General features: G+C 43.6%; 1 protein-coding gene across 1 annotated transcript in view; it reads left to right on the top strand.

Annotated features, from left to right (window-relative positions):
* The window catches only part of DMBT1 (deleted in malignant brain tumors 1), a 233323-nt gene that overhangs the window by 151638 nt on the left and 55914 nt on the right, over nt 1-25771 (top strand). Inside the window, exons 18-29 of the mRNA XM_064269899.1 lie at nt 3531-3547; nt 7250-7598; nt 7708-7737; nt 9175-9395; nt 13817-13879; nt 14648-14965; nt 15097-15168; nt 17105-17173; nt 18454-18806; nt 18899-18970; nt 22573-22942; nt 23072-23143. Of these exons, the coding sequence (XP_064125969.1) occupies nt 3531-3547; nt 7250-7598; nt 7708-7737; nt 9175-9395; nt 13817-13879; nt 14648-14965; nt 15097-15168; nt 17105-17173; nt 18454-18806; nt 18899-18970; nt 22573-22942; nt 23072-23143 (2006 nt within the window). The remainder of the gene's footprint in view (nt 1-3530; nt 3548-7249; nt 7599-7707; nt 7738-9174; nt 9396-13816; nt 13880-14647; nt 14966-15096; nt 15169-17104; nt 17174-18453; nt 18807-18898; nt 18971-22572; nt 22943-23071; nt 23144-25771) is intronic.

Below are 25771 nucleotides of genomic sequence, written 5' to 3'. Positions count from 1 at the left end.
CCGAAGAAGAGTTGACGCTTTTGAAGTGTGGTGTTGGTGAAGAATATTGAATATACCACGGACTGTCAAAAGAATGAACAAATCTGTCTTAGAAGAAGTGCGGCCAGAATGCTCCTTAGAAGCAAGGATGGCGAGACTGCGTCTTACATACTTTGTACATGTTGTCAGGAGGAATCAGTCCCTGGAGAAGGACATCATGCTTGGCAGAGTACAGGGTCAGCGGAAAAGAGGAAGACCCTCAAAGAGGTGGATTGACACAGTGGCTGCAACAATGAGCTCAAGCATAACAATGATTGTAAGGATGGCTCAGGACCGGGCAGTTTCGTTCTGTTGTGCATAGGGTCGCTATGAGTCGGAACCGACTCGACTGCACCTAACAACAACAACAACAACTGAAAGGTCTGAGGTTTGAATCCGCCAGTGGTTCCTCGGGAGAAAGACATGGAGATCTGCTCCCAATAAAGATTACAGCTGAGGTAACCCTGTGGGGGTAGTTCTACTCTGTCCTATAGGGTGCCTTTCAGAATCGACTCAACGGCACGCAACAACAACATAACTCATATACCTATAATGATGATGATAATAGCTAATTTTTAGTAAGTCCTTACCCACACTGTCCAATACAGTTGCCACTACTCATGTGGGCACTGAGTACTTGAAATATAGCTGATCCAAACTGAGTTGTGCCACAAGTATAAAATACACACCAGATTTCAAAGACTTAGTACAACATAGAGAATGTAAGATTGTTCATTACTAATGTTTTACATTGATGAAATGTTGATATTTTAGATATACTGGGTTAAATAAAGGAGCCTTGGTGGCACAGTGGTTAAGCATTTGCCTGCTAATCAAAGAGTCGGCAGTTCGAACCCACCATCTGCTCTGTGAGAGAAAGACCTGGTGATCTGCCCCGTGAAGATTAAAGCCTAGAAAATCCTAAGGGACGGTTCTACTCTGTCCTATAGGGTTGCTATGAATTGGAATTAACTTGAAGGCAACAGGTTTGATTCTTTTGGTTTGGTGAGTTAAAGAAAATATTTTATTAAAATTAATTTCGCCTGTTTATTTTTACTTTTGAAAATGTGGCCACTAAAACATTTAAAATTACAAATGTGACCTGCCTTTACTTCTATGGGCCACTATTGCCTCACGTTAAGTCAATCATAGCGTTGAATGTCTTATGTGGGTTTTCTTATTTAACCCTCACAACAGCCGGATGAGGGAACCTTTACAATCCCTATTTTCTGAATGAGGAAGTTGATCCTCAAATAGGCTAAATATTGTCCCCAAGGCTGATGGAATGATAACACAAGCAATCAGACTTCAGAGCCCTAGAGTGTAAGATCTGAACTCTTCCAAAATCTCTCTAAGCCATGTTGAAATCTTATTGTCTGCTAAAAAGACTGACTGGGCATGTTGCCTATTCAGGTAGTCTGAAGCTCCATTTGAGATGAGGGAAGCTAACAGTGAAAAGATGGGCTGACCCTGAGCCAGACCTGCATTTGATGTTCTTACTTTTACGCTTACTTCCCCCAAACCACAGGTCCACTGCCTGTGGGGAATCTCCCTACCCAGGACACCAGCTCTAGCCCGGCATGCCTTGCCTAATCTCCCCACTCCAACCCACTCTGACTCCCTCTTCTGGATTCCTGTAGCTCTTGTTCCTCTTCAGCATTGTTGTGTGTGGCATCACTGGGTGGTGCCAACAGTTAAGCACTCATCTGCTAGATGAAGGGTTGGAGATTCAAACCCATCCAGAGGCACCTTGGAGGAAAGGCCTGAGGATCTATTTCTGAAAAATCAGCCATTGAAAAGCCTGTGGAGCACAGTTCTACTCTGACAGGCATGGGGTCACCATGAGTTGGAATCAACTCAACGACAACCGTTTTTTATTTTTATAGTTACGTGTATACCTGCTTGTTTCCCTAATGGACACTGTCAGCTTCTTGAGGCAGAATCTGTATCTTTCTCATCTGTGGCGTTGCCTCCACAAACCTACCCCTCCACATATACACACGCTCCTTAGAATGATGTCTACTGCCTGCTGATCATCCAGTGCTCCTCAAATGAGTAACTGCTTGACTTAAATACCACTTAGCTGTTTCTAACTTGCCTAATTGTATCCGCTTTCAAGCATTAACAAAAGAGACAGCAAGCGCATTAAAATTCTTAGACCACATGTCTGTTGTTGTTGTTGTTAGGTACCATCAAGTCAGTTCCAACTCATAGCAACCCTATGTACAACAGAACAAAACACTGCCTGGTCCTGTGCCATCTTCACAACTGTTGCTATGCTTGAACCCATTGTTGCAGCCACTGTGTCAATCCATCTCATTGAGGATCTTCCTCTTTTTCACTGACCTTCAACTTTACCAAGCATGGTGTCCTTCTCCAGGGACTGATCCTTCCTGATAACGTGTCCAACGTATGTAAGACGCAGTCTCACCATCCTTGCTTCTAAGGACCATTCTGGTTGTACTTTTTCTAAGACAGATTTGTTTGTTCTTTTGACAGTCCATGGTATATTTAATATTCTTCTCCAACGCTACAATTCAAAGGCGTAAATTCTTCATCAGTCTTCCTTATTCATTGTCCAGCTTTTGCAAGCATTTTGCAAAACACCATGGCTTAAGTCAGGTGCACCTTAGTCCTCAAGGTGACATCCTTGCTTTTCAACACTTTAAAGAGAGCTTTTGCAGCCAATTTGCCCAATGCAATGCTTCTTTTGATTTCTTGACTGCTGCTTCCATGGGTATTGATTGTGGGTCCAAGTAAAATGAAATCCTTGACAACCTCAATCTCCTCTCCATTTATCATGATGTTGCTTATTGGCCCAGTTGTGAGGATATTTGTTTTCTTTATGTTGAGGTGTAATCCATACTGAGGGCTGTGGTCTTTGATCTTCATTAGTAAGTGCTTCAAGTCCTCTTCACTTTCAGTGAGCAAGGTTGTATCTTCTGCATAACGCAGGTTGTTATTGAGTCTTCCTCCAATCCTGATGCCCTGTTGTTCTTTGTATAGTCCAGCTTCTCGGATTATTTGCTCAGCATACAGACTGAATAGGTATGGCAAAAGGATACAAGCCTGATGCACACCTTTCCTAACTTTAAACCAGGCAATATCCCCTTGTTTTGTTTGAATGACCACCTCTTGATCCATGTACAGATTCCTCATGAGCACAATTAAGTGTTCTGGAATTCCCGTTCTCCACAATGCTCTCCAGAATTTGTTATGATCCACACAGTTGAATGCCTTAGCATAGTCAATAAAACACAGATAAACATCTTTCTGGTGTTCTCTGCTTTCAGCCAGGATCCATCTGACATCAGCAATGATATCCCTGGTTGCAAGCCCTCTTCTGAATCTGGCTTGAATTTCTGGCAGTTCCCTGTCTATATACTGCTAAAGCCACTTTTGAATGATCTTCAGCAAAATTTTGCTTGCATGTGATAGTAATGATATTGTTCAATAATTTCCAGATTCAGTTGGATCGGCTTTCTTGGGAATTGGCAGAAATATGGATCTCTTCCAGTCAGTTGGCCAGGTAGCTGTCTTCCAAATTTCTTGGCATAGACGAGTGGGCACTTCCAGCATAGCATCTGTTTGTTGAAACATCTCAATTGCCTGGAGACTTGTTTTTCACCAATGCTTTCAGTGCAGCTTGGACTTCTTCTTTCAGTACCATTGGTTCCTGATCACACGTTACCTCTTGAAATATTTGAACGTTTACCAATTCTTTTTGGTATAGTGACTCTGTGTATTCCTTCCACCTTCTTATGATGCTTCCTGAGTGGTTTAATAATTTCCCCATAGAATCCTTCACTATTGCATCTCGAGGTTTGAATTTTTTCTTCATTTCTTTCAGCTTGAGAAATGCTGAGCGTGTTCTTTCCTTTTGGTTTTCTGTCTCCAGGTCTCTGCACACATCATCATAATACTTTACTTTGTCTTCTCAAGCCACCCTTTGAAATCTTCTGTTCAGCTCTTTTACTTCATCATTTTTTCCTTTTGCTTTGGCAACTGGACTTTCAAGAGCAAGTTTCAGAGTCTCTTCTGACATCCATTTTGGTGTTTTCTACCTTTCCTGTCTTTTTAATGACCTCTTACTTTCTTCATGTATGATGTCCTTGATGTCATTCCACAACTTGTCTGGTCTCCTGTCATTAGCGTTCAACACATCGAATCTATTCTTGAGATGGTCTCTAAATTCAGGTGGGATGTACTTACTCGATGTTGTACTTTGGCTCTTGTGGACTTGTTCTAATTTTCTTCAGTTTCATGTCTAAGAGACCCAATAAGGATACTTTTAAAACCAAAGTGGCATATTCCCTTTACTTGACAGTGCAGGGCTTGCAGCAGACTCTGGAAGGAGACTGTTGTGTTTGGACCACTGCCCACCATCGCCCAGCTGTCTGACTCTCACCATGCCTCTTTACCTCTCTCTGCTTCAGTTTCCTTACCTGAAAAGTGGGCATATGATTGTGAGGATTAAATCTGCAATTTTGTGTAAAGGACTTTCACAAAAGTGTACAACCCAGTGACATTTAGTACATTCACCCTTATCAAGTCCCAAAACATGTTCATCCCCCCAAAAGAAAACCCTACACCCGCTAAGCAGTCACTCTCCATACCCCTCCCCCAGCCCCTGGCAACCACTAATCTGCTTTCTGTTTCTATGGATTTGCCTGTTCTGAATATTTCGTGTAAATGGAATCATAGATTATGTTATCTTTTTTATCTGACTTCTTTCATTCAGCATAATGTTTCAAGGTTGCTGGTTCCTTTTAAAATTCTCTATTTTGAGTGAGTTTGTGTATTGTAATTGAATTCTTCCCCTCGAAATATTAAGCAGATGGAAAGGGTCTTTCTCTTTCCATTAAGTCTTAAATATCAAGAGTCATTTTCTTGGTATCGTTTTTCCAACAGCTCTTTCAACTTCCACCATCATAGAAGACATTCACCACCCAACCATTTCATCAGGTAGGTTGATGGGCTCTGAGTTAAAATAACGGAAAATGGGTGCAATACATTGTATATGCCACATTCAGCATTCCTAAGCCCATCAAACCAGTTGCCATCCAGTTGATTCTGACTCATGGCGACCCCAAGTGTGTCAGAGTAGAACTGAGTTCCATAGGGTTTCCAATGGCTGATTTTTCAGAAGTAAATCACCAGGCCTTTCTTCTAAGGTGCCTCTCCCATCTTTTGATTTAAGGACAAGTGAAATCCCCTACCAGTGGATCTAGGGATAGTGCACGGTGTTTAGTGTCACCTTCTGCACTAGATTTTGAGCTCCACGAGGGCAAGGGTTTTACCTGTCTTCCTCATCACTGTATCCCTAGCAATTAGCACAGTGCTTGGCACACACACACCCAATAAATATCTGTTGAAAGAGTAACCCAATGTGTAGGCAGAGTGTGTGTGGACAGGCTATTTGACCCCTCTCAGGGGGAGCTTCAGTTTTGGCTGAGAACAATCCTGCTGGACAATGTTCAGTGCAGGGAAGTCTCTCCATTCAACAAACTGATTCGTACACACAGGCATCCCTTTGAAAAATGCTGGTAGCCTCTATTTGTGCTGATAGTCTTCCTTAGAAAGCAATGTTAGTATTGTACATGTTAGCAAACTAATGAAGCCAGATCCTTGTAAGAATATTTTTATTTTTCAGTAACAGCAGGTAATGAAAAGTTACCAACCATCTTATCAGGTAAGAGCAGTGATTACATCTTTAGTCGTAGACGTACAAAGACTTACCATTCAGATGAGAGGTGAAGATACATCTTGTTGCCATTGAGTCGATTCTGACTCATGTGATTATGATCATGTCACTAGTGGACATTGTATGCATACTGTAATGTCCTCCATGGGGTCATCCAAGACAATCAGCATCCCTATGAATACGATTTTTAAAACTTTTGCCTTGTTCTTCAATGACTTATTTTACTACTGTTGAGTAAAGTACTTCTGCAGAGCCTTGCGTTGACGTAGGGTTAAAAGGGGGAAAGGAGTTTTGGGGCAGCAAGATCACAGGAGCTTTCTATGAGCAACCTGAACTTGACTCCAGCCTCACTAGAAACCTGGTCATTCTCTATGAGCACATGGCCTGTCCAGATGTCTTAGCTGGTGGCTCTTTGCCAGCCCCAGGTTGAGTTCTTTCCTTGTGTCTATGCCAGGAAAAAAAAAAAAAAAGTCAATCCTAATCACTATTTCCATGTTGTTCTACTTCTACCTGCTGCCAACTCAGGATCCGCCAGCCGCAGAGCTAATGCACCTGAGCCCAGCCCACCAGGTAAGCACCTTCCTTATAGGACACACCATTGGTGTTGTAGATCACAAGCAAATCATCACAGCCGTGGGAGGACCTGAACACTGAGAGGTGCACAGGAAAGCACAACATAAGAGGAAGAGGAAGCACTGGGCTCCAGGACTGGGCAGTTAGCTAGACCTCCCACACAAATTAGCACCCCATCACCATTACCTTTCTGCTTTACAGGAGAAACATTTTATAGCTCAGAAAAGACAAAGAATAATAGAGCAAACTACCATGTCTCCCTAACCTAGACATGACCAGTGCTTAAATATCGTCATAGTGGTTTCCCAGTCTTATTGGGAAATAAAATATTATAGTTCAGTTTAAAGTTCCCAATATTCCCCAGTAGCTTTCCTCTTCTTCCTCCTCAGAGACACTCACTTGAATTTTTGTGTGTATCTTTATAGTTCATTTTTTATGTTTTTACATACATGAATTATAAAATCTCTAATTTTTTCTATATATGCTGTTTTATGTTTTCCTTTCACACAAATTATATTAGTCTATATATATCATTCAGTACCCTTTTTTTGTTACTCAATGTTACATTTTTTAGATTCACCCATGTTGGCGTACATATACATATATATCCCAGTGCTTTTAACTTTTGTGAAGTATTCTATTTTTTTTATAAACCATTTAACTTATCCATTTCACCACTGACAGAAATAGGTTTTCTAAATCTGCATGTCTACCCTGCTGATGTCAAGTTCCAAAGCACCAATGCTGAGAAAATGAGAAAAACATGTTCTTTCACCTCCTCCTCTTTGTTTAGTGACCAATAAAGGGGACCCCACACTATGGCGTAATTATTAAGCAGTTTTTTCCTAAAGCAATTTTTTTCCTTGGACTGTTTTTATGTATGTGAAAAAGTTGAGTCATCTTAATTTGTAAGCCAGGCAAATAGGTTGAGATCAATATGTAAGTTTCAAAAAGGTAGCCTTATTTTCATTTCCACGGAGGCCTGGCCTGCCCTGAAGCTGGTCAATGGCAGAGGAAGATGCTCTGGGGGAGTGGAAGTTTCCTACCAGGGTACCTGGGGGTCAGTGTGTGATGATGGCTGGGGTCTGAAGGAGGCACAGGTTGTGGGCAGGCAGCTTGGGTGTGGACAGGTGGTGTCTGGCCCACATGGTGCCCACTTCAGCCCCAGCTTTGGGAAGATTCTCCTGGACAACGTGCAGTGCAGTGGTGAGGAGCAGCACCTGGCCCTGTGTGCCCACAACACCTGGTTCACTCACAACTGTGGTCACGAGGAGGATGCCGGAGCCATCTGCTTGGGTGATGGGTCTTTGCATTCTAAATGACTCATGGACAGAGTGCGTCATTACAAAAAGTGAGCAACAAGCCGATAACCTCCTGTGATGGCTGGTGTTTTCCTCTCTCCACACTCACAGGCTCTCCCACGGCAAGCCCCTCACCTCCAGGTAAGACTTGTTTGGGCTACATCTATGTCCCATTCAACTACTTCTACTTTTGTCTAACCAGAACCAATTACCGTGGAGTCAGCTCCAACTCGTGCCAACCCCATGCGTATCAGAGTAGTACTGCACTCCGTAGGGTTTTCAGTGGCTGATTTTTTGAAAGTAAATCACCAGGCCTCTCTTCTGAGGCAGTTCTGGGTAGACTCAAACCACCAACCTTTTGGTTAGCGCCAAGCACATTAGCCGTCTGCACCACCAGGAACTCCCTACTTCTATCTAGCTAATATCTAGTGTGTGATAGCAATGGGAAGAAAATGGCCCTATTAAGTCAAGCTTTACACAGTTTACAGAGGCTGGTTCGAATGCTTGAATCCTACAAGGTTTTCCCAGTCTATAGTTCTACCCACCACAACAGATGGAACTCATAGCACAGATCTGTGGTGCTGTGGCTTGCTCTCATGGTCTCGTCCTCTCCTCCAGGAAGCATGCTAATCCTGGCTGAATGGCCCCTCTTCTGGGTAGCTGGCAAAGGGTAGATCCCAGGCACCATTTGGAGATGAGGCTGGACAGAGAGCTCAACACAGAAGAGCAACGACAGCAAAGAGGCAGTTTAGGAATTAGGAATCAGTATCCTATGACCTGAGTAGCGCAACCAGTATACACTCAGCTGGTAACTGAAAGGTTGGCAGTTTGAACCCACCCAGCAGCACCAAGGAAGAAAGGCCTGTTGGTCTGCTTCCATAAAGATCACAGCCAAGAAAACTCTATGGAGAAGTTCTACTTTGTAACACACAGGGTCGCCATGAGTCAGAATTGGCTCAATGACCCAAGACAACAGCAACACCCTATTACCTAGGTTCAGGAACTCTTCCAAATCAGAACTAAACTACCAAGGCAGCTAAGGCAAGACTGGATTCTCTAAGGCCATTCAAGAAGTGCAAGTAAGAGTTGTTTATGTCAGTGTATAGCCTTCTATGACTGTGCACATCAGTGATCACAAATCACTTATTTGAGCAAAAAATGCCATTCACCTTCCAGTGTGATTAGGTCAGAAATCATCCCTCTGGACCCTGTAAGGGCCTAGCCCTTCCTACCAAACAAAGAAATGTCATCAACTGAAAATTTTACACTTATGTGATTTCAGAGCACCTCTGCCATTAGGAGAAACTATGGGGCCATTTCCATAATTTTTTTTTTATCCTAAATCTTCTCAAAACTCTAACATACATCAGAATTACCCAGAGGGCTTATAAAATCACAGATTACAGGGTCCCAGCCCCAAAGTTTCTGATTCAGTTGGCCAAGAGTGGGGTGTGAGAATGTGCATTTATAACAAGTCCCCAAAGGATGCTTATGCTGCTACTCTGGGGGCCACACTTTGAGCACGGCTGTCCTAAAACATAGCAACAGAGCAGGAATCTTTCTTATCCTAACAAACAGAAGCAGAATTATCATTTTCATCGTCATCATTGCCAACATCATCATCATCATCATCCTCATCGTCGTCATTGCCGTTGTCATCACTGTCATCATCACCATCCTCCATCTCATCATCTTCATCCTCATCTCCATCCTCTTCGTCATCATCTTTTTCATCATCGTTGTTATCATCACCAATGCCATCAATAGCAGCATCACCACCATCTCTCCTATTATCATCAGCAAAAACTAGTCCATCTAGTAAGTTGAAATTTGTGAGTCACTTGCCTGGTTGTTTTTAGTTAATGTGTTTTTTTTTGGTTATGTATATACAGAGCTAAACATCCAAAAAAGAATATTTAAGTAAGCTAATACGATATCTGCAAACATCTGAACGTCTAGTATTATTCAAATAGAGAGATCTCCTTGGACAAATTAATTTCCCATTTATAGCCAGGAGACTGGGGTTGTGTTCACGACCTCATCATCATCTGAAAGTCCCTGTCCTGGTCCGAACCCTCATCACCTCTTCCTGCTTGGGTGGCCAAGACGTCTTCTACCTGGCTTCCTTTCCTATGGGTTCCCAACATTCTAGTCTGTTGTTTACAGGCAGCCAGAGTTACTTTTTTTTTTAAGTCAGGTTTACTGAGGTATAATTTATGTGTAGTAAAATTCACCACGTAGTTCATTGAGTTTCGACAAATAGTTACAGTCGTGTGACTGTTACCACTATTGATTCCTAAACTGCATCTTTCCATCAAGATATATAACATTTCCATTACCTTAAGAAGTCTTTTTGTAGCTAATTCCCTTTCCCAATTTCTTGATGCTAACGACCATTGATACATTTTCTGTTCCTACAGGTTTGCCTTTTCCAGAATGTTATATAATGTAATAAGATAATATGTAGTATTTTGTTTGAGACTTCTCTTTTTATCGTAATGATTTTAAGATTTATCCCTATAATTGCATGTACCAGTAATTCATTCCTTCTTATTCTTCAGTAGTATCCCACTATATCGATATTCCCAAGTTTGTTTATTCATTCACTACTTGATAGATATTGAGTTTGCTTCCAGTTTTTACTGTTATCAATAAAACTGTTATAAGCATTCACATACAGTTTGAAAACTGTTTTCCAAAGTGGCTATACCATTTTGCAATGTCACCAGCAATGTATGAGAGGTACAGTTGCTCTATATCCTTGTCAGCATTTTGGACTTTTTTTTTTTATATTGGGTGTTTTGGTAGGTATACACCCTCTCCTCACTTATTGGCATGGTTAGGTTCCAAAAACCAGGTCATTATACAAAATCGGAGTTATGCGAAAATGGAGGATGACCACATCAGATCACAAAATGGAGGCTGACTATGTCATCACATAACTGCCAAATTACATTATTACATAACTGCCAAATGACTGAGAATCATGGCCCAGCTGAGTTGACACATAACCTTAACCACCAAAGCCAACATTACTCTCACCTTATGCCTCAGCATTTGTTACTGCCAGATATATGTCGTTAATGAGCAAAATAGTCAGTAGCTTTTTACTATTGTCATAAATGCAAAATGTTAGATTATGACAGTCCATAAATGAGGAAAAGGTATATAGTGGTGTCTTTTTGTCATTTTAGGAGGAGTTCTACTCTGTCATATAGGGTCGCTGTGAGTCGAAATCGACTTGATGGCACACAAATAACAACAACAATGACTAGGGATGTTGAACTTTTTTTCAGGTGCTTATTTACATCTCTTCTTTGGTGAAGTGTCTGCTCAAATCTTTTACCAATTTTTTTTTAACTGGGTTGTCTTCTTATTATTGAGTTGTAAGATAGTTCTTTATATATTCTGGATACAGGTACTTTTTCAAATACGTGTTTTGCAAACGTTTTCTCCCACTCTGTGGCTTGTCTTTTCATTTTCTTAACAGTGTGTTTTGAAGACCAGAAGTTTTTCATTTTAATAAGTCCAATTTACTAACTTTTTTCAATAATCTGTGCTTTTGAGTTTTATCTAAAAGTCTTTGCCTAATCAAAGGTCTCGTGGATGTTCTACTGTCTTCTTCTGGACTTTTCATAGCTTTAAGTTTTACATTTAGCTCTGTGACCCATTTTAGTTGATTTTTTGTAAATGGTTTACAGCATGAGTTAAGGGTCTTTATTTTACCACATAGATGTTTGATTGCTCCAAACCATTTGTTGAAAAGACTCCCTATGTCCATTGAAACATCTCAGCACCTTTGTCAAAAATTAAATACCCATATACGGATGGGTCTATTTCTGAATTCTCTTTTTTGTTCCATTGATTTATATGACTATCTCCCTGCCAACATCACACTGTCTTGGTTACTGTAACTGTAGAGTAAGTCTTGAAATTGGGTAGCGTGGGTCCTTTAACATTATTTTTTTTCCTCTTTTTCGAAATAGTCTTGGGTAATCTGGGACATTTGCCAGTCATATAAATTTTAGAATCAGCTTGTCAATTTCTACAAAAACACCTGCTGAGATTTTTAATTAGGATAGCTTTGACTCTGTAGATCAATTTGAGGAAAATTGACTTTTTAACAATACTGAGTTTTCTGATCCATCAACACAGTGTATCTCTTCATTTACTTAAGTCTTTAATGTATTCATCAATATTCTGTGTTTCCCTGCAAACAAATTTTGCACATATTTTATTAGACTTACCCCTAAGAATTTCAAAGTGTTTTTGGACACTATCGTAAAAGGTATTTTTAAAAATTTTAATTTCAATATCCAATTTTTATTGCTAGTGAATTGATTTTTTTCCTGTAAAATAATGAAATTGTCATTGAATTGGGGAATTATGATAGTTTTTAAATTTACTCACTTCTTGGTTTATAAACCTCTTTCCTATCGAACATCAGGCCAGGTTCCTGTTTTTAAAGATCAGGAAGCTGAAGCCATCCGGAAGAAGTGCTGGAATAAGGATTAAACCTCCAATTGAGACAACCACGTCTTTAAGCTAGAAACTCGCTAACCCCTTTTGACGTGGTTTCTTATATTACATGACACAAAGGAACACAAGAGTCCATTTGGAGTGCCAGAGTTTCCTTTACTCAGCTTTCGCTTTGCCTGTTGGAAGTGACTATTCATCACCAATTGATGTTTTCTTTCCGCTGTAGCTGCTGAGATAACAACAGCACCCACCACCTCTGTGGAAGACCAAGCACCAACAGGTACATTAAAATGTGCCTTTTTTGGCGTTTACACTGAAACCTTATATCCTATATATTTATTCAAGTTTGCACGATGTTTCATATTTCTAGAAATAAGGAGAAAAATAAAAATAACCACCCTTGCTATGAGTCCCCAGCCCCTACCAAGATCCTCGAGGTAATTACATAAAGATGTTTCTGAGAACGTGTCCTCAGAACCACTAGTTCTACAGGATGTTAAGGTGAATGGTGCACTCATGCGTGCAGTCACACACACGCGCGCGCACACACAAGTTCTGTGGTCTGAGTTTAGGAAACACTGGATTAAACAAATGGGTTTCTGGGTGCTGCAAACGTTTAATGCGCTCAGCTGCTAGCTGAAAGGCTGGAGTTTCCAGTTCCCCCAGAGCTGCCTCAGAAGAAAGAGCTGGCAATCTGCTCCTCAAATATCAGCTGCTGAAAACCCAGGGGAGATGGTTCTGCTCCTCAAATATCAGCCGCTGAAAACCCAGGGGAGACGGTTCTGCTCCGGCACACGTGGGGTCACCACAAGTTGGAATCGACTCGATGGCAACTGTGTTTTTTTGGTCTGAACTAAACAAATGAAACAGGTTTCTTTGCTACAGGAGGTCTACAATTCATATACAATTAATTACAAAATCCCCACTGGGAGTCACAAGATGCCCTCCTTCTGATTCCTTTTGATCCAAATCCCCTTTTCTTCATGTCCCATCACCTTAAGTTTTCTGCACAACTTGAGCAAGGAAAACACTGCAGTCCAGGTACTTGGGATTAACACATACGCTGCCATGGGCAATTCAAGGCACACAAATCAAATCAAGACAGGCTTTATCTTACCTCCCTGAGTGTCTAAAGCCAAGGCTGATGTCCTCTAACGCCCATCGGGGATGACAAGTGCCCCCCTCCTCTTCCTCCTATGGAAGCCCTGCCATGGCTCTAAAGCTTCATTTCTGCAGGAGACCCAACCTCTACATTTGTTGATGCCCCTCAGAATCCACCTCCCATTACCGTGAGTCGTACACTTGTTCGACCTTCCGACTGAGTTGTAAGTCCTTTAAATGCAGGCACCTTATCTGGCTTTCCTCACATTCCATGGATATTTCCAGGTGAATGGATAGCACCTAGCATTATTAGTTTGTAGAGGCTGCTTTTGTTTCCTACAGGTTTGCTTAAGTGTAAGGGTCTTAAGTTTGTCTTCAATTTTTAGAAGATTTATTTCTACTGAGGAAAGGAGTCAAGGATAAGCTTACCATTAACATAAAATGAACCAATAAAAAGATAAACAACCTTGTTTGGTGGTGATGGTGGTGACTTACTTAGATGAAATGAAAAAAACCAAAACAAAAAAACACATAAGGGTATTGGGTATTGAGTCCTAGGAGCGGTTCTTCCTGAGCTGTATTTACTTTGTTCTCTTGACCTTGCTGACCGATGATGACTCTAATGGCTTGTTCCTTACAGCTGAGGTCTTCTCAGAGCCTTCACTGACCACAGCCCTTGAGGCCTTGACTCTTCCACCAGCAGGTAAGGGAAGCAGATCCTGAGGAAGATTAGGGATGGATGAGTTGAGAAAAGCATTTCTTTAAGCTGGCCGGACACCTCCGGCAGAGATGGTGTGGGAGACAGCACCACTTCCAAGCCGTGAAATTTAGGACAATTCTCTTAATCTTCCTTAGACTTAATTTCCTCATCTGCAAAATGGGAAACAGACCCCAGACCACATGGGGTTGTTGTAAAGATGAGGACAGTGACATTTAAGTTCATGGCCTTCTAGGCTCTGGCACTTAACTCACAAACAACAAATATTGGTTACTGTCCTCAGTCCCCTTTGCATGGTAAAGCCGTAAAGAATGATTTATGGACTGAAGGACCAAGATGCTCTCAGGTTAACATGGTTCTGGACGACAAGGGCTCTGTTGAGCTATTATCTGCCAATGGATAGCCTAGCTTACTGTTTTGTTACATATATAAGCTTCTCCTATTTGTATTCCTAGGGGCCATGGTGGGGGCTAACGTATGCATAAAACAGCCTTGTCAGGACAACCTTTATAAATTCTGGAGACTTCTTAAAAAGAGTTTCACATTTTGGAAGGGAAATGTAGCGAAGTACTATTATCATTTGAAGTGGAAGGCTGTTCTGGATATCCTTGACTTGTGGGTGCATGAGGGCTGTATGATCCTGCGTGTTTGTCAAGTGGGGATGTGACCACCTAGCAATTTAAAAGAATGAAGAAAACCTCTCAGAGACTGGAGGGCCAACCCCCAGTGTCTCTCCTCTTTGTGCCTCCCCAGAGGCCTGGATGGAAGTGAGGCTGGTGAACGGTACAGGGAGGTGCTCAGGCCGCGTGGAGGTCCTCGTCCAGAGCACATGGAGGACTGTGTGTGATGACCTCTGGGACCTGGCTGAGGCCACTGTCGTGTGCCACCAACTGCAGTGTGGCCAGGCTGTGGAGGCCCCCATAGGCGCCCACTTTGGGGCGGGCGCGGGGCAGATCCTGCTGGACAACATGCAGTGTGTGGGCAGTGAGAGCCACCTGGGGCAGTGTGTGCACAGGGGCCAGGCAGAGCTCAACTGTGGGCAACTGGAGGATGCTGGCGTCGTCTGTGAAGGTGAGGGGCTGGCACCTTAACAAGGGGCCACTTCTTTCTTTTCCTTCAGACAATGCTCAGTAACTTCTTTTAGTAAGCATACTGCAAACAGTACTCTCGGCCCTGGCACATTGATCTCTTTTGACCACCAGGTGCTGACGACTCACCAGGCCCTACTCCAACCATAGAGCCAGAAGGTGCCACCCCACCCTACACACCATCAGGTGGGTCCAGTATTTACTTGGTTCATTGACTTCGTAGCTTCTTCTCCTCGTAATGTTCCTTTTTCAGGCATGTAGCAGGGCTTCTCCATCACACAACTTCATCTGCACACGTGAGAGACCATCACCTCTGAAATGTCACTTCCTTCGTGTTCCTTCAGGCATATTCAGTCTGTGTTCACGCAGCCATTATGCAGTTTATTAAATAAGCACTGTAGGCCTGCCATGTGGATGTATTTCAACCCTCAGGTGCTGAAGACCCACGAGCCCCAGACCCCACCCCAGGATCTGAAGCTGCTTCCACAATGCACACACTTGCAGGTAGGTCGTCTCAGTTGCTACATTTGCTTTAGGTTTTATTATCCTCTCGGAGACACTCTCAATCGTTACTGGAGATGCTTAAAGAATAATAGTTCAATTCCTTATTAGTGTGCAAGCACTGTTGATGAGAATAGAAAGGGTGGGAATATTTTCCAAATGGGACATTTATTCTATCACCTGAAATCCTGGAGAAATTCCTTTCTCTGTCTGCCAATGGTTACGGTTAGGGCATTCAAGTTGTATCCCACCGATTCATGAGCTCAATCAATTGATGTTGAATCACTTAAAAAGAGTCCAAAAAGATCTGCCTACAGATATGTAAGGGGTGATGGTGGTTCTGTGGTAGAATTCTCACCTTCCATGCAGGGTTCAATTTCTGGCCTCATTCACAGCCGGCACGTGTCTGTCAGTGGAGGCTTTCATGTGGCTATGATGCTGAACAGGTTTCAGCAGAGCTTCCAGACTAAGACAAACTAGGAAGAAAGGCCTGGCAATCTATTTCCAAAAATCAGCCAGTGGAAACCTTACAGATCACAACGTTCTGGTCCCCAGCCTATCATGCAGATGGTACAGGACCGGGCAGCACTTCATTCGGTTGTGAATGGGGTCCCCATAAGTCAAGGTGAACTCAACAGCAGCTAACAACTTAGATGCAGAAATCAACAGGCCTTCCACCATCGTTATAGAACGGGCATTTACTTTCCCGCTCCTAAGAATGAGATACAGGAGGGCCTCAACGACATTATGAAACAACACTCTAGCTTGGTGCACTCGTACACCTACCAGACGCCAGGGGCTGAGCTCCCTCAGTTGGTGACCATAGAGCCCAGGAGGGACTAAGAAGGAGGCGCAGAGCTGCCAGGCCAGGGACGCACCTTGCAGGTACCGTCCCTTCTTGTCTAACCTGGGTCGGACTCCGTGGTCATGGGCAGCAGCCACTTTCTGGCCCTCAAGTTTGGCTCCACAAGGCACCATGGCGCCAACTAAAAAGTAAAGCCACAGATCAGCTCTAACACTGAAAAACAAACAAAAAGTCTTAATATTACTCACCTGTAAAGAGAAATGAAGTCCTGATGCATGCTACCACATGGAAGAACCTTGAAAACATTATGCTACTGAAATAAGTAAGTCAGTCACAAAAAGACAAATAGTGTATGATCCCACTTATAGGAAATATCTAGAATAGGCAAGTGACTAGAGATCAGAATTGATTAGAGGGGTTACCAGGGGCAGGCAGGAGGGAGAGGAAAAGGGGAACTCATTGCTCAGGGGACACTGAGCTTCTGTCAAGGGTGATGGAGAATCTGGGGACGGATGATGGTGGTAACTGAGCTACAGACGGAACAGCGCTGCTCTGAGGCCAGCAGTGGGTTAATTAGCAGGAGGCGCTAAAGAGAAGGTAAATGTTTCCATCTGAGCCTTTGATATTTTAGGGTTTCATTTGCTTATATGTTTTCTTTTTTAGTAAATAGCTGTATATCCTTTTCCCATCCTGGAAATAGACATAATTCATTTTCTTTAATGAGAGTTATTCATAGAGAATCATTATATTAACTCCAGATAATTTAGATTTGATCTGAGTGATTTTAGTTATTCTGTACCTGATTTTTGTCTACAGGTGATGGACGGTCAGCCACCACACCCACAGCCGCACCTCCCAGCCTTCGCCCCACACTCACACCGGCAGGTGAGGCCTTGCCGTCGTGTGGCTAGCACTGTGCTTGGTGTTTTCTGTGCATCCACTGTGGGCCATGCCCAGAGTTAAGTGCTTTCACATATTGTTACTCCACAATAAGCGTGCCAGAAACAAAAACCAAACCCATAGCGGTCAAGTCGATTCCAACTCATGTGTTACAGGGTAGAACTGACTCCCATAGGGTTTCTTTGGCCATATAGGCGTACAGGAAGTATTATTTCCAACATTTCACAGAGGGACAGACAGAGACTCAGAGAAGACAGATAAACAGATGACACAGGTCAAGTGACTAGAGTCCTTCAACTCAGAACTACAGTCAAACCTGTCTGACTGCAAGGACCATGCTGGCTTCACTGTACTTGTCCTGGAGGTGTGGATCAAAGCTACCTTGGATAAGAAAGACGTTAGCAAGGATTAATTGCTCCTGCCAACATTATTTGAGAAAATTACATGCAAATGTTCAATATTGAGTGTATTATTAGGTTGTCAACCACAGAATTAATTTTAATAAAAAATATGAAAGATAAAATGTTAACTATTAATCTGGATTTCCCATTTTTACTCCAACTGCTTCGTTTGGTCAAAATTGAGCTCCTTAACTGTACCTAGGCCTCTGTGACCTTCTCATTAGCACTTAAGTTCCCCATGTAACCATTTTTGGAGTATTTCCTCAAGTATTATCTAATATAATCTTTACAATATTGTCTGATAGCCAGGGAGGATGTTGCATCGATTTTACAGATGAGGAAACTGAGGCACACTTTTAACAAAAGGTGGAGTCAGGACCAAGGTTTGGATTAGAGAAATCCTATTTTTCACGCCAGGAGCTGACTTGTCCCTCTGAAATGGGATCTCTTGCTCACATGCCTTAAACAAGATAGAAATCCATTTTGAGAAACAGACATCCATCCCTCTTTTATAGTTTGTAGATGTCCATTTGAAATGGTTTTCCTTGTTAATGGGGCTTCTCCTTGGCCTCTAACTCCTACCTAACAGTTCCATAAGCCGTGTTTCCTAGATGGACAACATTGCCCAGTCATTGACAAACAATCCCTTAAGAAAGAAGACAAATCCTCCCAATGATAACAAATAGAAAAGACAAATAAAATAAGGAAAGCTACAAAGGCTGTTGTTGTAGGTGAAGAAGATTTTGTGACCAAGAGCCAGCATAAAATTGAGCTAGTATCATGTACCAATATATTCATACATAGGAAATCAGGCTGACCTCAGAGAGCTAGGTCCCAGTGTCTCTCCTCTTTGTGCCTGCCCAGGGGCCTGGATGGAGGTGAAGCTGGTGAACGGCACAGGGAGGTGCTCAGGTCGGGTGGAAGTCCTCATCCAGGGCACGTGGGGGACTGTGTGTGATGACCTCTGGGACCTGGCTGAGGCCACGGTCGTGTGCCGCCAGCTGCAGTGTGGCCAGGCCATGGAGGCCCCCATGGGAGCCTACTTCGGGGCAGGCTCCGGGCAGATCCTGCTGGACGACTTGCAGTGTGAAGGCAGCGAGAGCCATCTGGGGCAGTGTGTACACAGGGGCCAGGCAGGGCTCAACTGTGGGCACCTGGAGGATGCTGGCGTCGTCTGTGAAGGTGAGGGGCCTTTACCTCCCCAGGACTTCACCACAGTCACATTCAGCCTACACTAACAGAAGCTACTGAGCAATATATTACAAATCACCTCATAAAATTTGACGTATTGATCTCTTTCAACCCTCAGGTGCTGAAGGTTCTCCGGCTCCCCCTCCCACCACAGAACCTGAAGTTACACCTCCATCAGACATGCTCTTCGGTTGGTCCAACTACGCTTGGTTATTGCTTTGGGTAAACGTTTCCTTCTGAAAGGCATTTTGTTAAGCCATGGTAGAGCTCCTTGAGGGCTAGAAGGATGAACAACCATTTCATCACACAGTCCAGGGGACATGTCCATGACAAGTCTGCAGACAAGAACAAACAAACGTGGAGAGGCTTAGGAAATGGAATACTCATTGCAGCACATGGATTCCATTAAAATTCTCTCTCTTATTTTTTGCTAAGAGATGTTGTTAGAAAATGTCATTTGTCTCCAAATAATTTATGAGCTCTAATCTAATTCATGAGACTCTGGTGTCGTCTGCACTGGTGTGAGGCCAACCTCCCCGGGATGTCACTGCTTTGGGTCTTTTCAGAAACATTCAGCTCATACTCTCAGAAGTCATTGAGTATTATTTTGTAAACAGCCCTGTAGACCTTAGCACATGGATTTCTCTCAACCAACAGGTGCTGATGATCCACCAGGCCATACTCCAACCACAGAGCCAGAAGTTGCCACCCCGTGGTACACACCATGGGGTGAGTCTGATCACTGTTGGGTTCACTTCATATCTTTCCCTCTCCCCTGGGGAGGCACAAAGAAGAGAGACACTGGGGCCTAGCTCTCTGAGGTCAGTGCGATTTCCTATGTATGAATATATTGGTACATGATAATAGCTCAATTTTATGCTGGCTCTTGGTCACTTAATCCTTATCACCCACAATACAAGAACAGCAGAGCTGAAGCCACACTGAGTGCTGACCACATCCCTGGAAGGACTCTTCGCATCTGGAGGAGCCGAGTCAGGGATTGACACTGCATATTTGACTATGACCTTCAGGCTGTGTCTGTTTCCAAACATTTGTCCTTCTGAAGTTGGGCTTGGGGTGTCCTAATGACTAGGGGAAACCCTGGTGGCAGAGTGGTAAGTGCTACAGCTGCTAACCAAAAAAAGGTTGGCAGTTCAAATCTACCAGGTGCTCCTTGGAAACTCTATGGGGCAGTTCTACTCTGTCCTATGGGGTCACTATGAGTCAGAATCGACTCGATGGCAATGGGTTTGTCCCTGCTAACAGGTGATGGAGTATCTGCAACCATAGCCACAACAGAGCCTGCGGTCCTGCACTCCACACCCACACCCCCAGCAGGTAAGTCCTCGGAAAATGAAGGAAGGAGCTAACATTTGTTGAATGACCAAAGTATGATGAGCAGAGAATCAGATGCTTTTATGTAACTGGCAGTTCATTTAATGCTCATAACAAACCCACAAGTAAAGTGTTATCCTGCCTCCCTATACACACACACACACACACACACTGCTTTACAAAATGAAACTCAGAAAAGATCATTTTCCTAGCATCACCAAACTAGAATATGGTGAAGTCAGGATTTGGGCATCTATATGTCTGACCCCAAATCCATGTGCTTCTACTTGACCAGCTGCCTTTTGGAATAGGGGTGGGAGGGGGAGTATTGTCCAAAAATAGTAGCCCTTTGGCTACTGGGAAGAGAACACTTTTGCAAGCCTGATTGCTAAGATCCATGTACATCAAGACCATAACCAGGAAATTGAGGAGTCAGCTATAGGATTGTCGGCTACTCTACCGTTTTTAATATCAAATTCCTAATGGGCAACACTTTTAAATTTATATTTTCCACTGTAAAAATTAGGCAAAATTTATATTCCATTTGCATAGGTCTCTGTATAGGTGGGAGCCTCCTTCCCCCAGCTGAGATAGCTATAGATTTGCCTTATGAAGAGAAAAAACTCGTCTATTGTTGGTATTTTAAGGCTCATTCTATAGTAACTCACATCAGCAGTGACTCAGTTTTTTTAGGCCAAGCCTAATTGTGTGTGTCTTTTTAAAAATTAATATTATGATGGCAATTTAAGGCCACCTAAGTCAGAAGTGGCTCGATGGCAGTGGATTTGGTTTGATTAAAGCAAAAAAACCCATTGCCATGGAGTCAATTTCAACTTACTGACCATATAGGACAGAGTAGAAGAGCCCCATAGGGTTTCCAAGGCTGTAAATCTTTACAGAAGCAGACTGCCACATCTTTCTCTCGTGGAACAGCTGGTGGGTTTGAACCACAGACCTTTAAGTTAGCAGCCAAGCACTTAACCATTGTGCCACTGGGGCCCCTTTTAAGGCTGCCTAAAAAAACCAAACCCCATTGCCATCAGGTTGCTTCCAACTCATAGAGACCCTATAGGACAGAGTAGAACTGTCCCATAAGGTTTCCAAGGAGCAGTTGGTGGGTTCAAAGTGCCAGCCTTAACCACTTAGGCTGTTAGCAGCCAAGCTCTTAACCACTGCACCACCAGGGCTCCAAGGCTGCCTACGAAAAAAACCAAACCCATTGCCATCGAGTTGAGTCGAGTTCGACTCATAGCGACCCTATAGGACAGAGTAGAACTACCTCATAGAGTTTCTAAGGAGCGGCTGGTGGATTCAAACTGCCAACATTTTGATTAGCAGACAAGCTCTTAATCACTGTGCCACCAGGGCTAGAGGCCCTAAAACAGTCATATTTTCATTCTACTACCTGGTAAAAGAACACTCACACCAGTCAGACATCATCTCATCTGTCTCAGGCTGCGGTCTGGGCAACTCTGTGACTTTTGTGGGCCCTGGGCACTTGTGTTTTCAGAACTCCCTTTCTCCACTTAAAAAAAAACTAAAATTTTTATTGTATGACTATGTTGGTATAAAAATGAATACAATCCAGATGGTCTGTAGTCATTTACTTTCGTCTGATTTTGAAAGAATTTTAGACGTTTCCATGGGCCCCTACAAGTCCCATGAGCCCCAGGCACCGTGCCCGCTGCAGCCGACAGACTAGACATCCTTGCCTCTAGGAGAGCTGAGTCAGGGATGGATTCTGCAGATTTGACCTTGACCTTCTGTTTTCAAATTTGTCCTTCTGAAGTTGGGTTTAGGGGTGTCCTAATGACTAGGGATGCCTCTGCTTGTCCCTGCTGACAGGTGATGGATTACCTGCAACCATAGCCACGACTGAGCCTACGGTCCGGCACTCGACACCCGCACCCCTGGCAGGTAAGCCCTCAGAAGACGAAGGAAGGAGCTAACATGTATTGAACAACTAAAGTATGATGAGCAGAGAAACAGATGCTCTTTTATGTAACTGGCAGTTCATTTAACGTCACAACAAACCTACAAGCAAAGCTACTTCTTGCCCTCCCTCTGAATTTTTTTACATAGGAAAGTTAATTTTCCTACAGTCATTCGACTAGAAAGGTGGGGGGAGGGAAGCCAGGGTTTGAGCACATATTCCAGACACATGATTCTCCACGGCCAGCTGGTTTTGAAGGATGCAGTATTCAACCTGAGCATTTTATTGGAACTTTCTGAGTCTGTTTCTTCATTTACAAGAAGGAAGAAGTAAATCAGTCTCAAAGAGTTGTTGTGAGGGTCAAATAAGACCAGACTTATAAAGGTCTTTGCTTAGAGCCTGCAATGTAGTAAAACTCACGGAATGTTAGCATCATCATCATCATCGTTAAGCCCATTCTGTGTTGCTGGAAGATACAAGTATTATGGAGACAATAGTAAAAGAGCCTGATGTAACAGGATTAGGGCAATACCCTGACACCATCATCTGTACTTCCAATGCTTTGGGCCTCCACAGGGGCCTGGATGGAGGTGAGGCTGGTCAATGGCACAGGGAGGTGCTCAGGCCGCGTGGAGGTCCTTGTCCAGGGCACGTGGGGGACTGTGTGTGACGACCTCTGGGACCTGGCCGAGGCCACCATTGTGTGCCACCAGCTGCAGTGTGGCCAGCCAGTGGAGGCCCCCACAGGAGCCCACTTTGGGGCGGGAGTGGGGCAGATCCTGCTGGACGATGTGCAGTGTGTGGGCAGCGAGAGCCACCTGGGGCAGTGTGTGCACAGAGGCCAGGCAGAGCTCAACTGTGGGCACCTGGAGAATGCTGGCATCGTCTGTGAAGGTGAGGGGCTGGCACCTTAACAAGGGGCCCCTCCTTTCTTTTCCTTCAGACATTACTCAATAACTTATTTTAGTAAGTGTACTGCAAACAGCACTCTCAACTTTTGCACATTGATCTCTGGACCACCAGGTGCTGACGACTCACCAGGCCCCACTCCAACCACGGAGCGAGAAGCTGCCACCCCACCCTACACACCATCAGGTGGGTCCAATGTTTGCTTGGCTCATTAACTTTGTAGCTTTTTCTCCCCATAACGTTCCTTTTTCAGGCGTGTAGCAGGGCTTCTCCATTGCACAGCTTCACCTGTGCAGGTGAGGGACCATCAACTTCCCAGGATGTCTTCTACCTTTCTGCCCTTCCAGACAGGTTAATCCAGCATTTGTAGTTCTCACTGAGTAATGTGTTTTAATATGGTCTGTAGATACCAGCATGTTGATCTTTTTTAACCATCAGGTGCTGACGATTCACACGCCCCCGCCTTCACCACAGAACCCATGGATCCCCCCCTATTACACACACTTCCAGGTTGGTCAGCTCTTTGCCTGGACCTTTGAACTACTGGCTTTCATTTTCTAGTTTCCATCAATGATTCTCAATGTGGAGTGGAGGTGGGTTTTGCAATTTGGGCAGGACGCTTCTTCATAGTGTAGGTCTGCCCAGCAGGTTGTACAACCTTGAACGTGTCTAGCCCTATCACCAACTACTTGCCGGTATCCACCAGAATCATGTGACAACCAGAAATAGCCCCTATTCCCACATTCCCAAAGTTCCCTGGAGTTGTGCTGCCTCAGTTCCAGCTGTGGTGGAGGCCTCCATGGCTCCCAGGGGAAACTGGGTAAGTAAGCTGGCAGGAAAACGACTCAGGGGGCAGAGGAGTTTGGGGTGCACTCCCCTCCCCGTGGCCTACAGCTGCTGAAAAGTTCTATCCTTTACCTTCCTGTGGTTATCTTTAGGAAGATTGTTGCTGAAATGTTTCAAGAGCTCAGAAAGTGTAGGTAATAGTTAAAACTGAATCAAATTTCAATGGAAATTTTTAACAGTCAAAAAATAGTTTAAATAACTTTGTTAGGGTTAAATTATTCCAGATCTTGATTTCATAGGTATGGAAACTTTTTTAGAGAAATATAGGGTGGTTCTCAATAATTTGGAGAGGAGAAAGGGCAGATTAGTAATACGAGGACGGAGGCCATTCCTTCCTCGTGTGTGTTTTGAGCTAAAGAACAGGGAAGGTAGTTCCCTAAACTAAGGGGTATCATGACCCCTGAGACCTGGGAAAAAGAACTGATGGGAGACTGCCCCATGACGGTGGCATTCAGAGAGTTTCTTCTTCCTCAGCTGGCTGGTACCACCTCTCCACCTGCCTCACCAGCACTCATGGCAAGTTGCGCAGTTTTACAAACGTAGTTAACTTCTTTGGGCAAATCTGCTGCAAAAGACTTCTTTAAAGGTTTGAAAAGCAGAGATGTCACTTTGAGGACCAATATTCTTCACCAATACTGTAACTCAAAGGCAACAATTCTTCTTTAGTCTTTCTTATTCATTGTCTGGCTTTCTCATGCATAGGAGGCAATTCAAAATATCATGGCTTGGGTCAGGAGCACCTTGGTCCTCAAAGTGACAAAAGAACAAACATATCTGTCTTGGAAGTACAGCCAAAGTGCTCCTTGGAAGCGAGGATGGCAAGACTTTGTCTCATGTACTTTGGACATGTTATCAGGAGGGGAGGGACCAGTCCCCGGAGAAGGACATCATGCTTGGTAGGGTAGAGGGTCATCGAAAAAGAAGAAGACCTTCAACGAGATGGATTGACACAGTGGCTGCAATGATGGGCTCAAGCATAGCCGTGATTGTGAGGATGGTGCAGGACGGGACAGTGTTTCATTCTGTTGTACACAGGGTCACTATTAGTCAGAACTGACTCAACAACACCTGACAACAACAGTTAACTTATACTTGGCACTATGGGACCAACTCAAAAATGAAAACAATTAATTGGTTCCCTTGTTTATTCCACACAAATGACCATATGAGAGTATCATTGTTAATTTGGTAAACTAAATTTCATAATGATATGGCCATTGGGTTCTATGGATTGGCATTTTCTAAGGCAAAAAGAAGAAAAAGAACACCTGGAAGCTCCACGTAGGCCTCATTGTGCTCGAGCAACAGAGAGTCCAGATAAATTTGCCTGACAAGTAGATGGAAACTGCTTTGTTCAGGAACTTATCTTGGTGTCCTGTCTCGATGCCTCTAAACATCTGAGCATTTCCTGAAGTGGAAAGAAGTGTGTTAGCAGAGAATCTCCAGAATTGGTGTGGGACTTTTTAAGAGCTGACACCTGGGTGGTGCAAACGGTTAACCTGCTCAGCTGCTAACTGAAAGGTTGGAAGTTGGAGTCCACCCAGAGGAGCCTTGGAAGAAAGGCCTGATGATCTACTTCTGATTGAAAAAGTCAGTCACTGAAAACCCCTATGGAGCACAACTCTATTTCGACACACAGTGTTATCATGAGTCAGAATCTGATAGCAACTAGTTGGTTTTATGTGTCAGTCAAAGGAATTACCGTAAAGGCACTAGAGTTCTCCATTTTACAATGTTGGGCAGTGGGGTTGGCAGATGTGGGCTCCTATCTGTGTGAATATTTGTCTCTGCAGCAGCCCTGAGATTGTTTGTGTTTGCAAATACTGTCCTCTCCTAGTGGAGTAGGAGGAGATGAGAAGTAATGGCGCCTATGCTGTATTTGTTCACACCCCCAAGTCATGCATGGCTGCCAGCCGGGCCCTCCACCAGAGCCTGCACCAGTCGGTCAGTCTCACTCTGAGTTTGCTA

Source organism: Loxodonta africana, chromosome 16 (genome assembly GCF_030014295.1).
Source record: "Loxodonta africana isolate mLoxAfr1 chromosome 16, mLoxAfr1.hap2, whole genome shotgun sequence".
NCBI classification, from domain to species: domain Eukaryota; kingdom Metazoa; phylum Chordata; class Mammalia; order Proboscidea; family Elephantidae; genus Loxodonta; species Loxodonta africana.
This window is presented reverse-complemented; position numbering and strand designations above follow the sequence as displayed.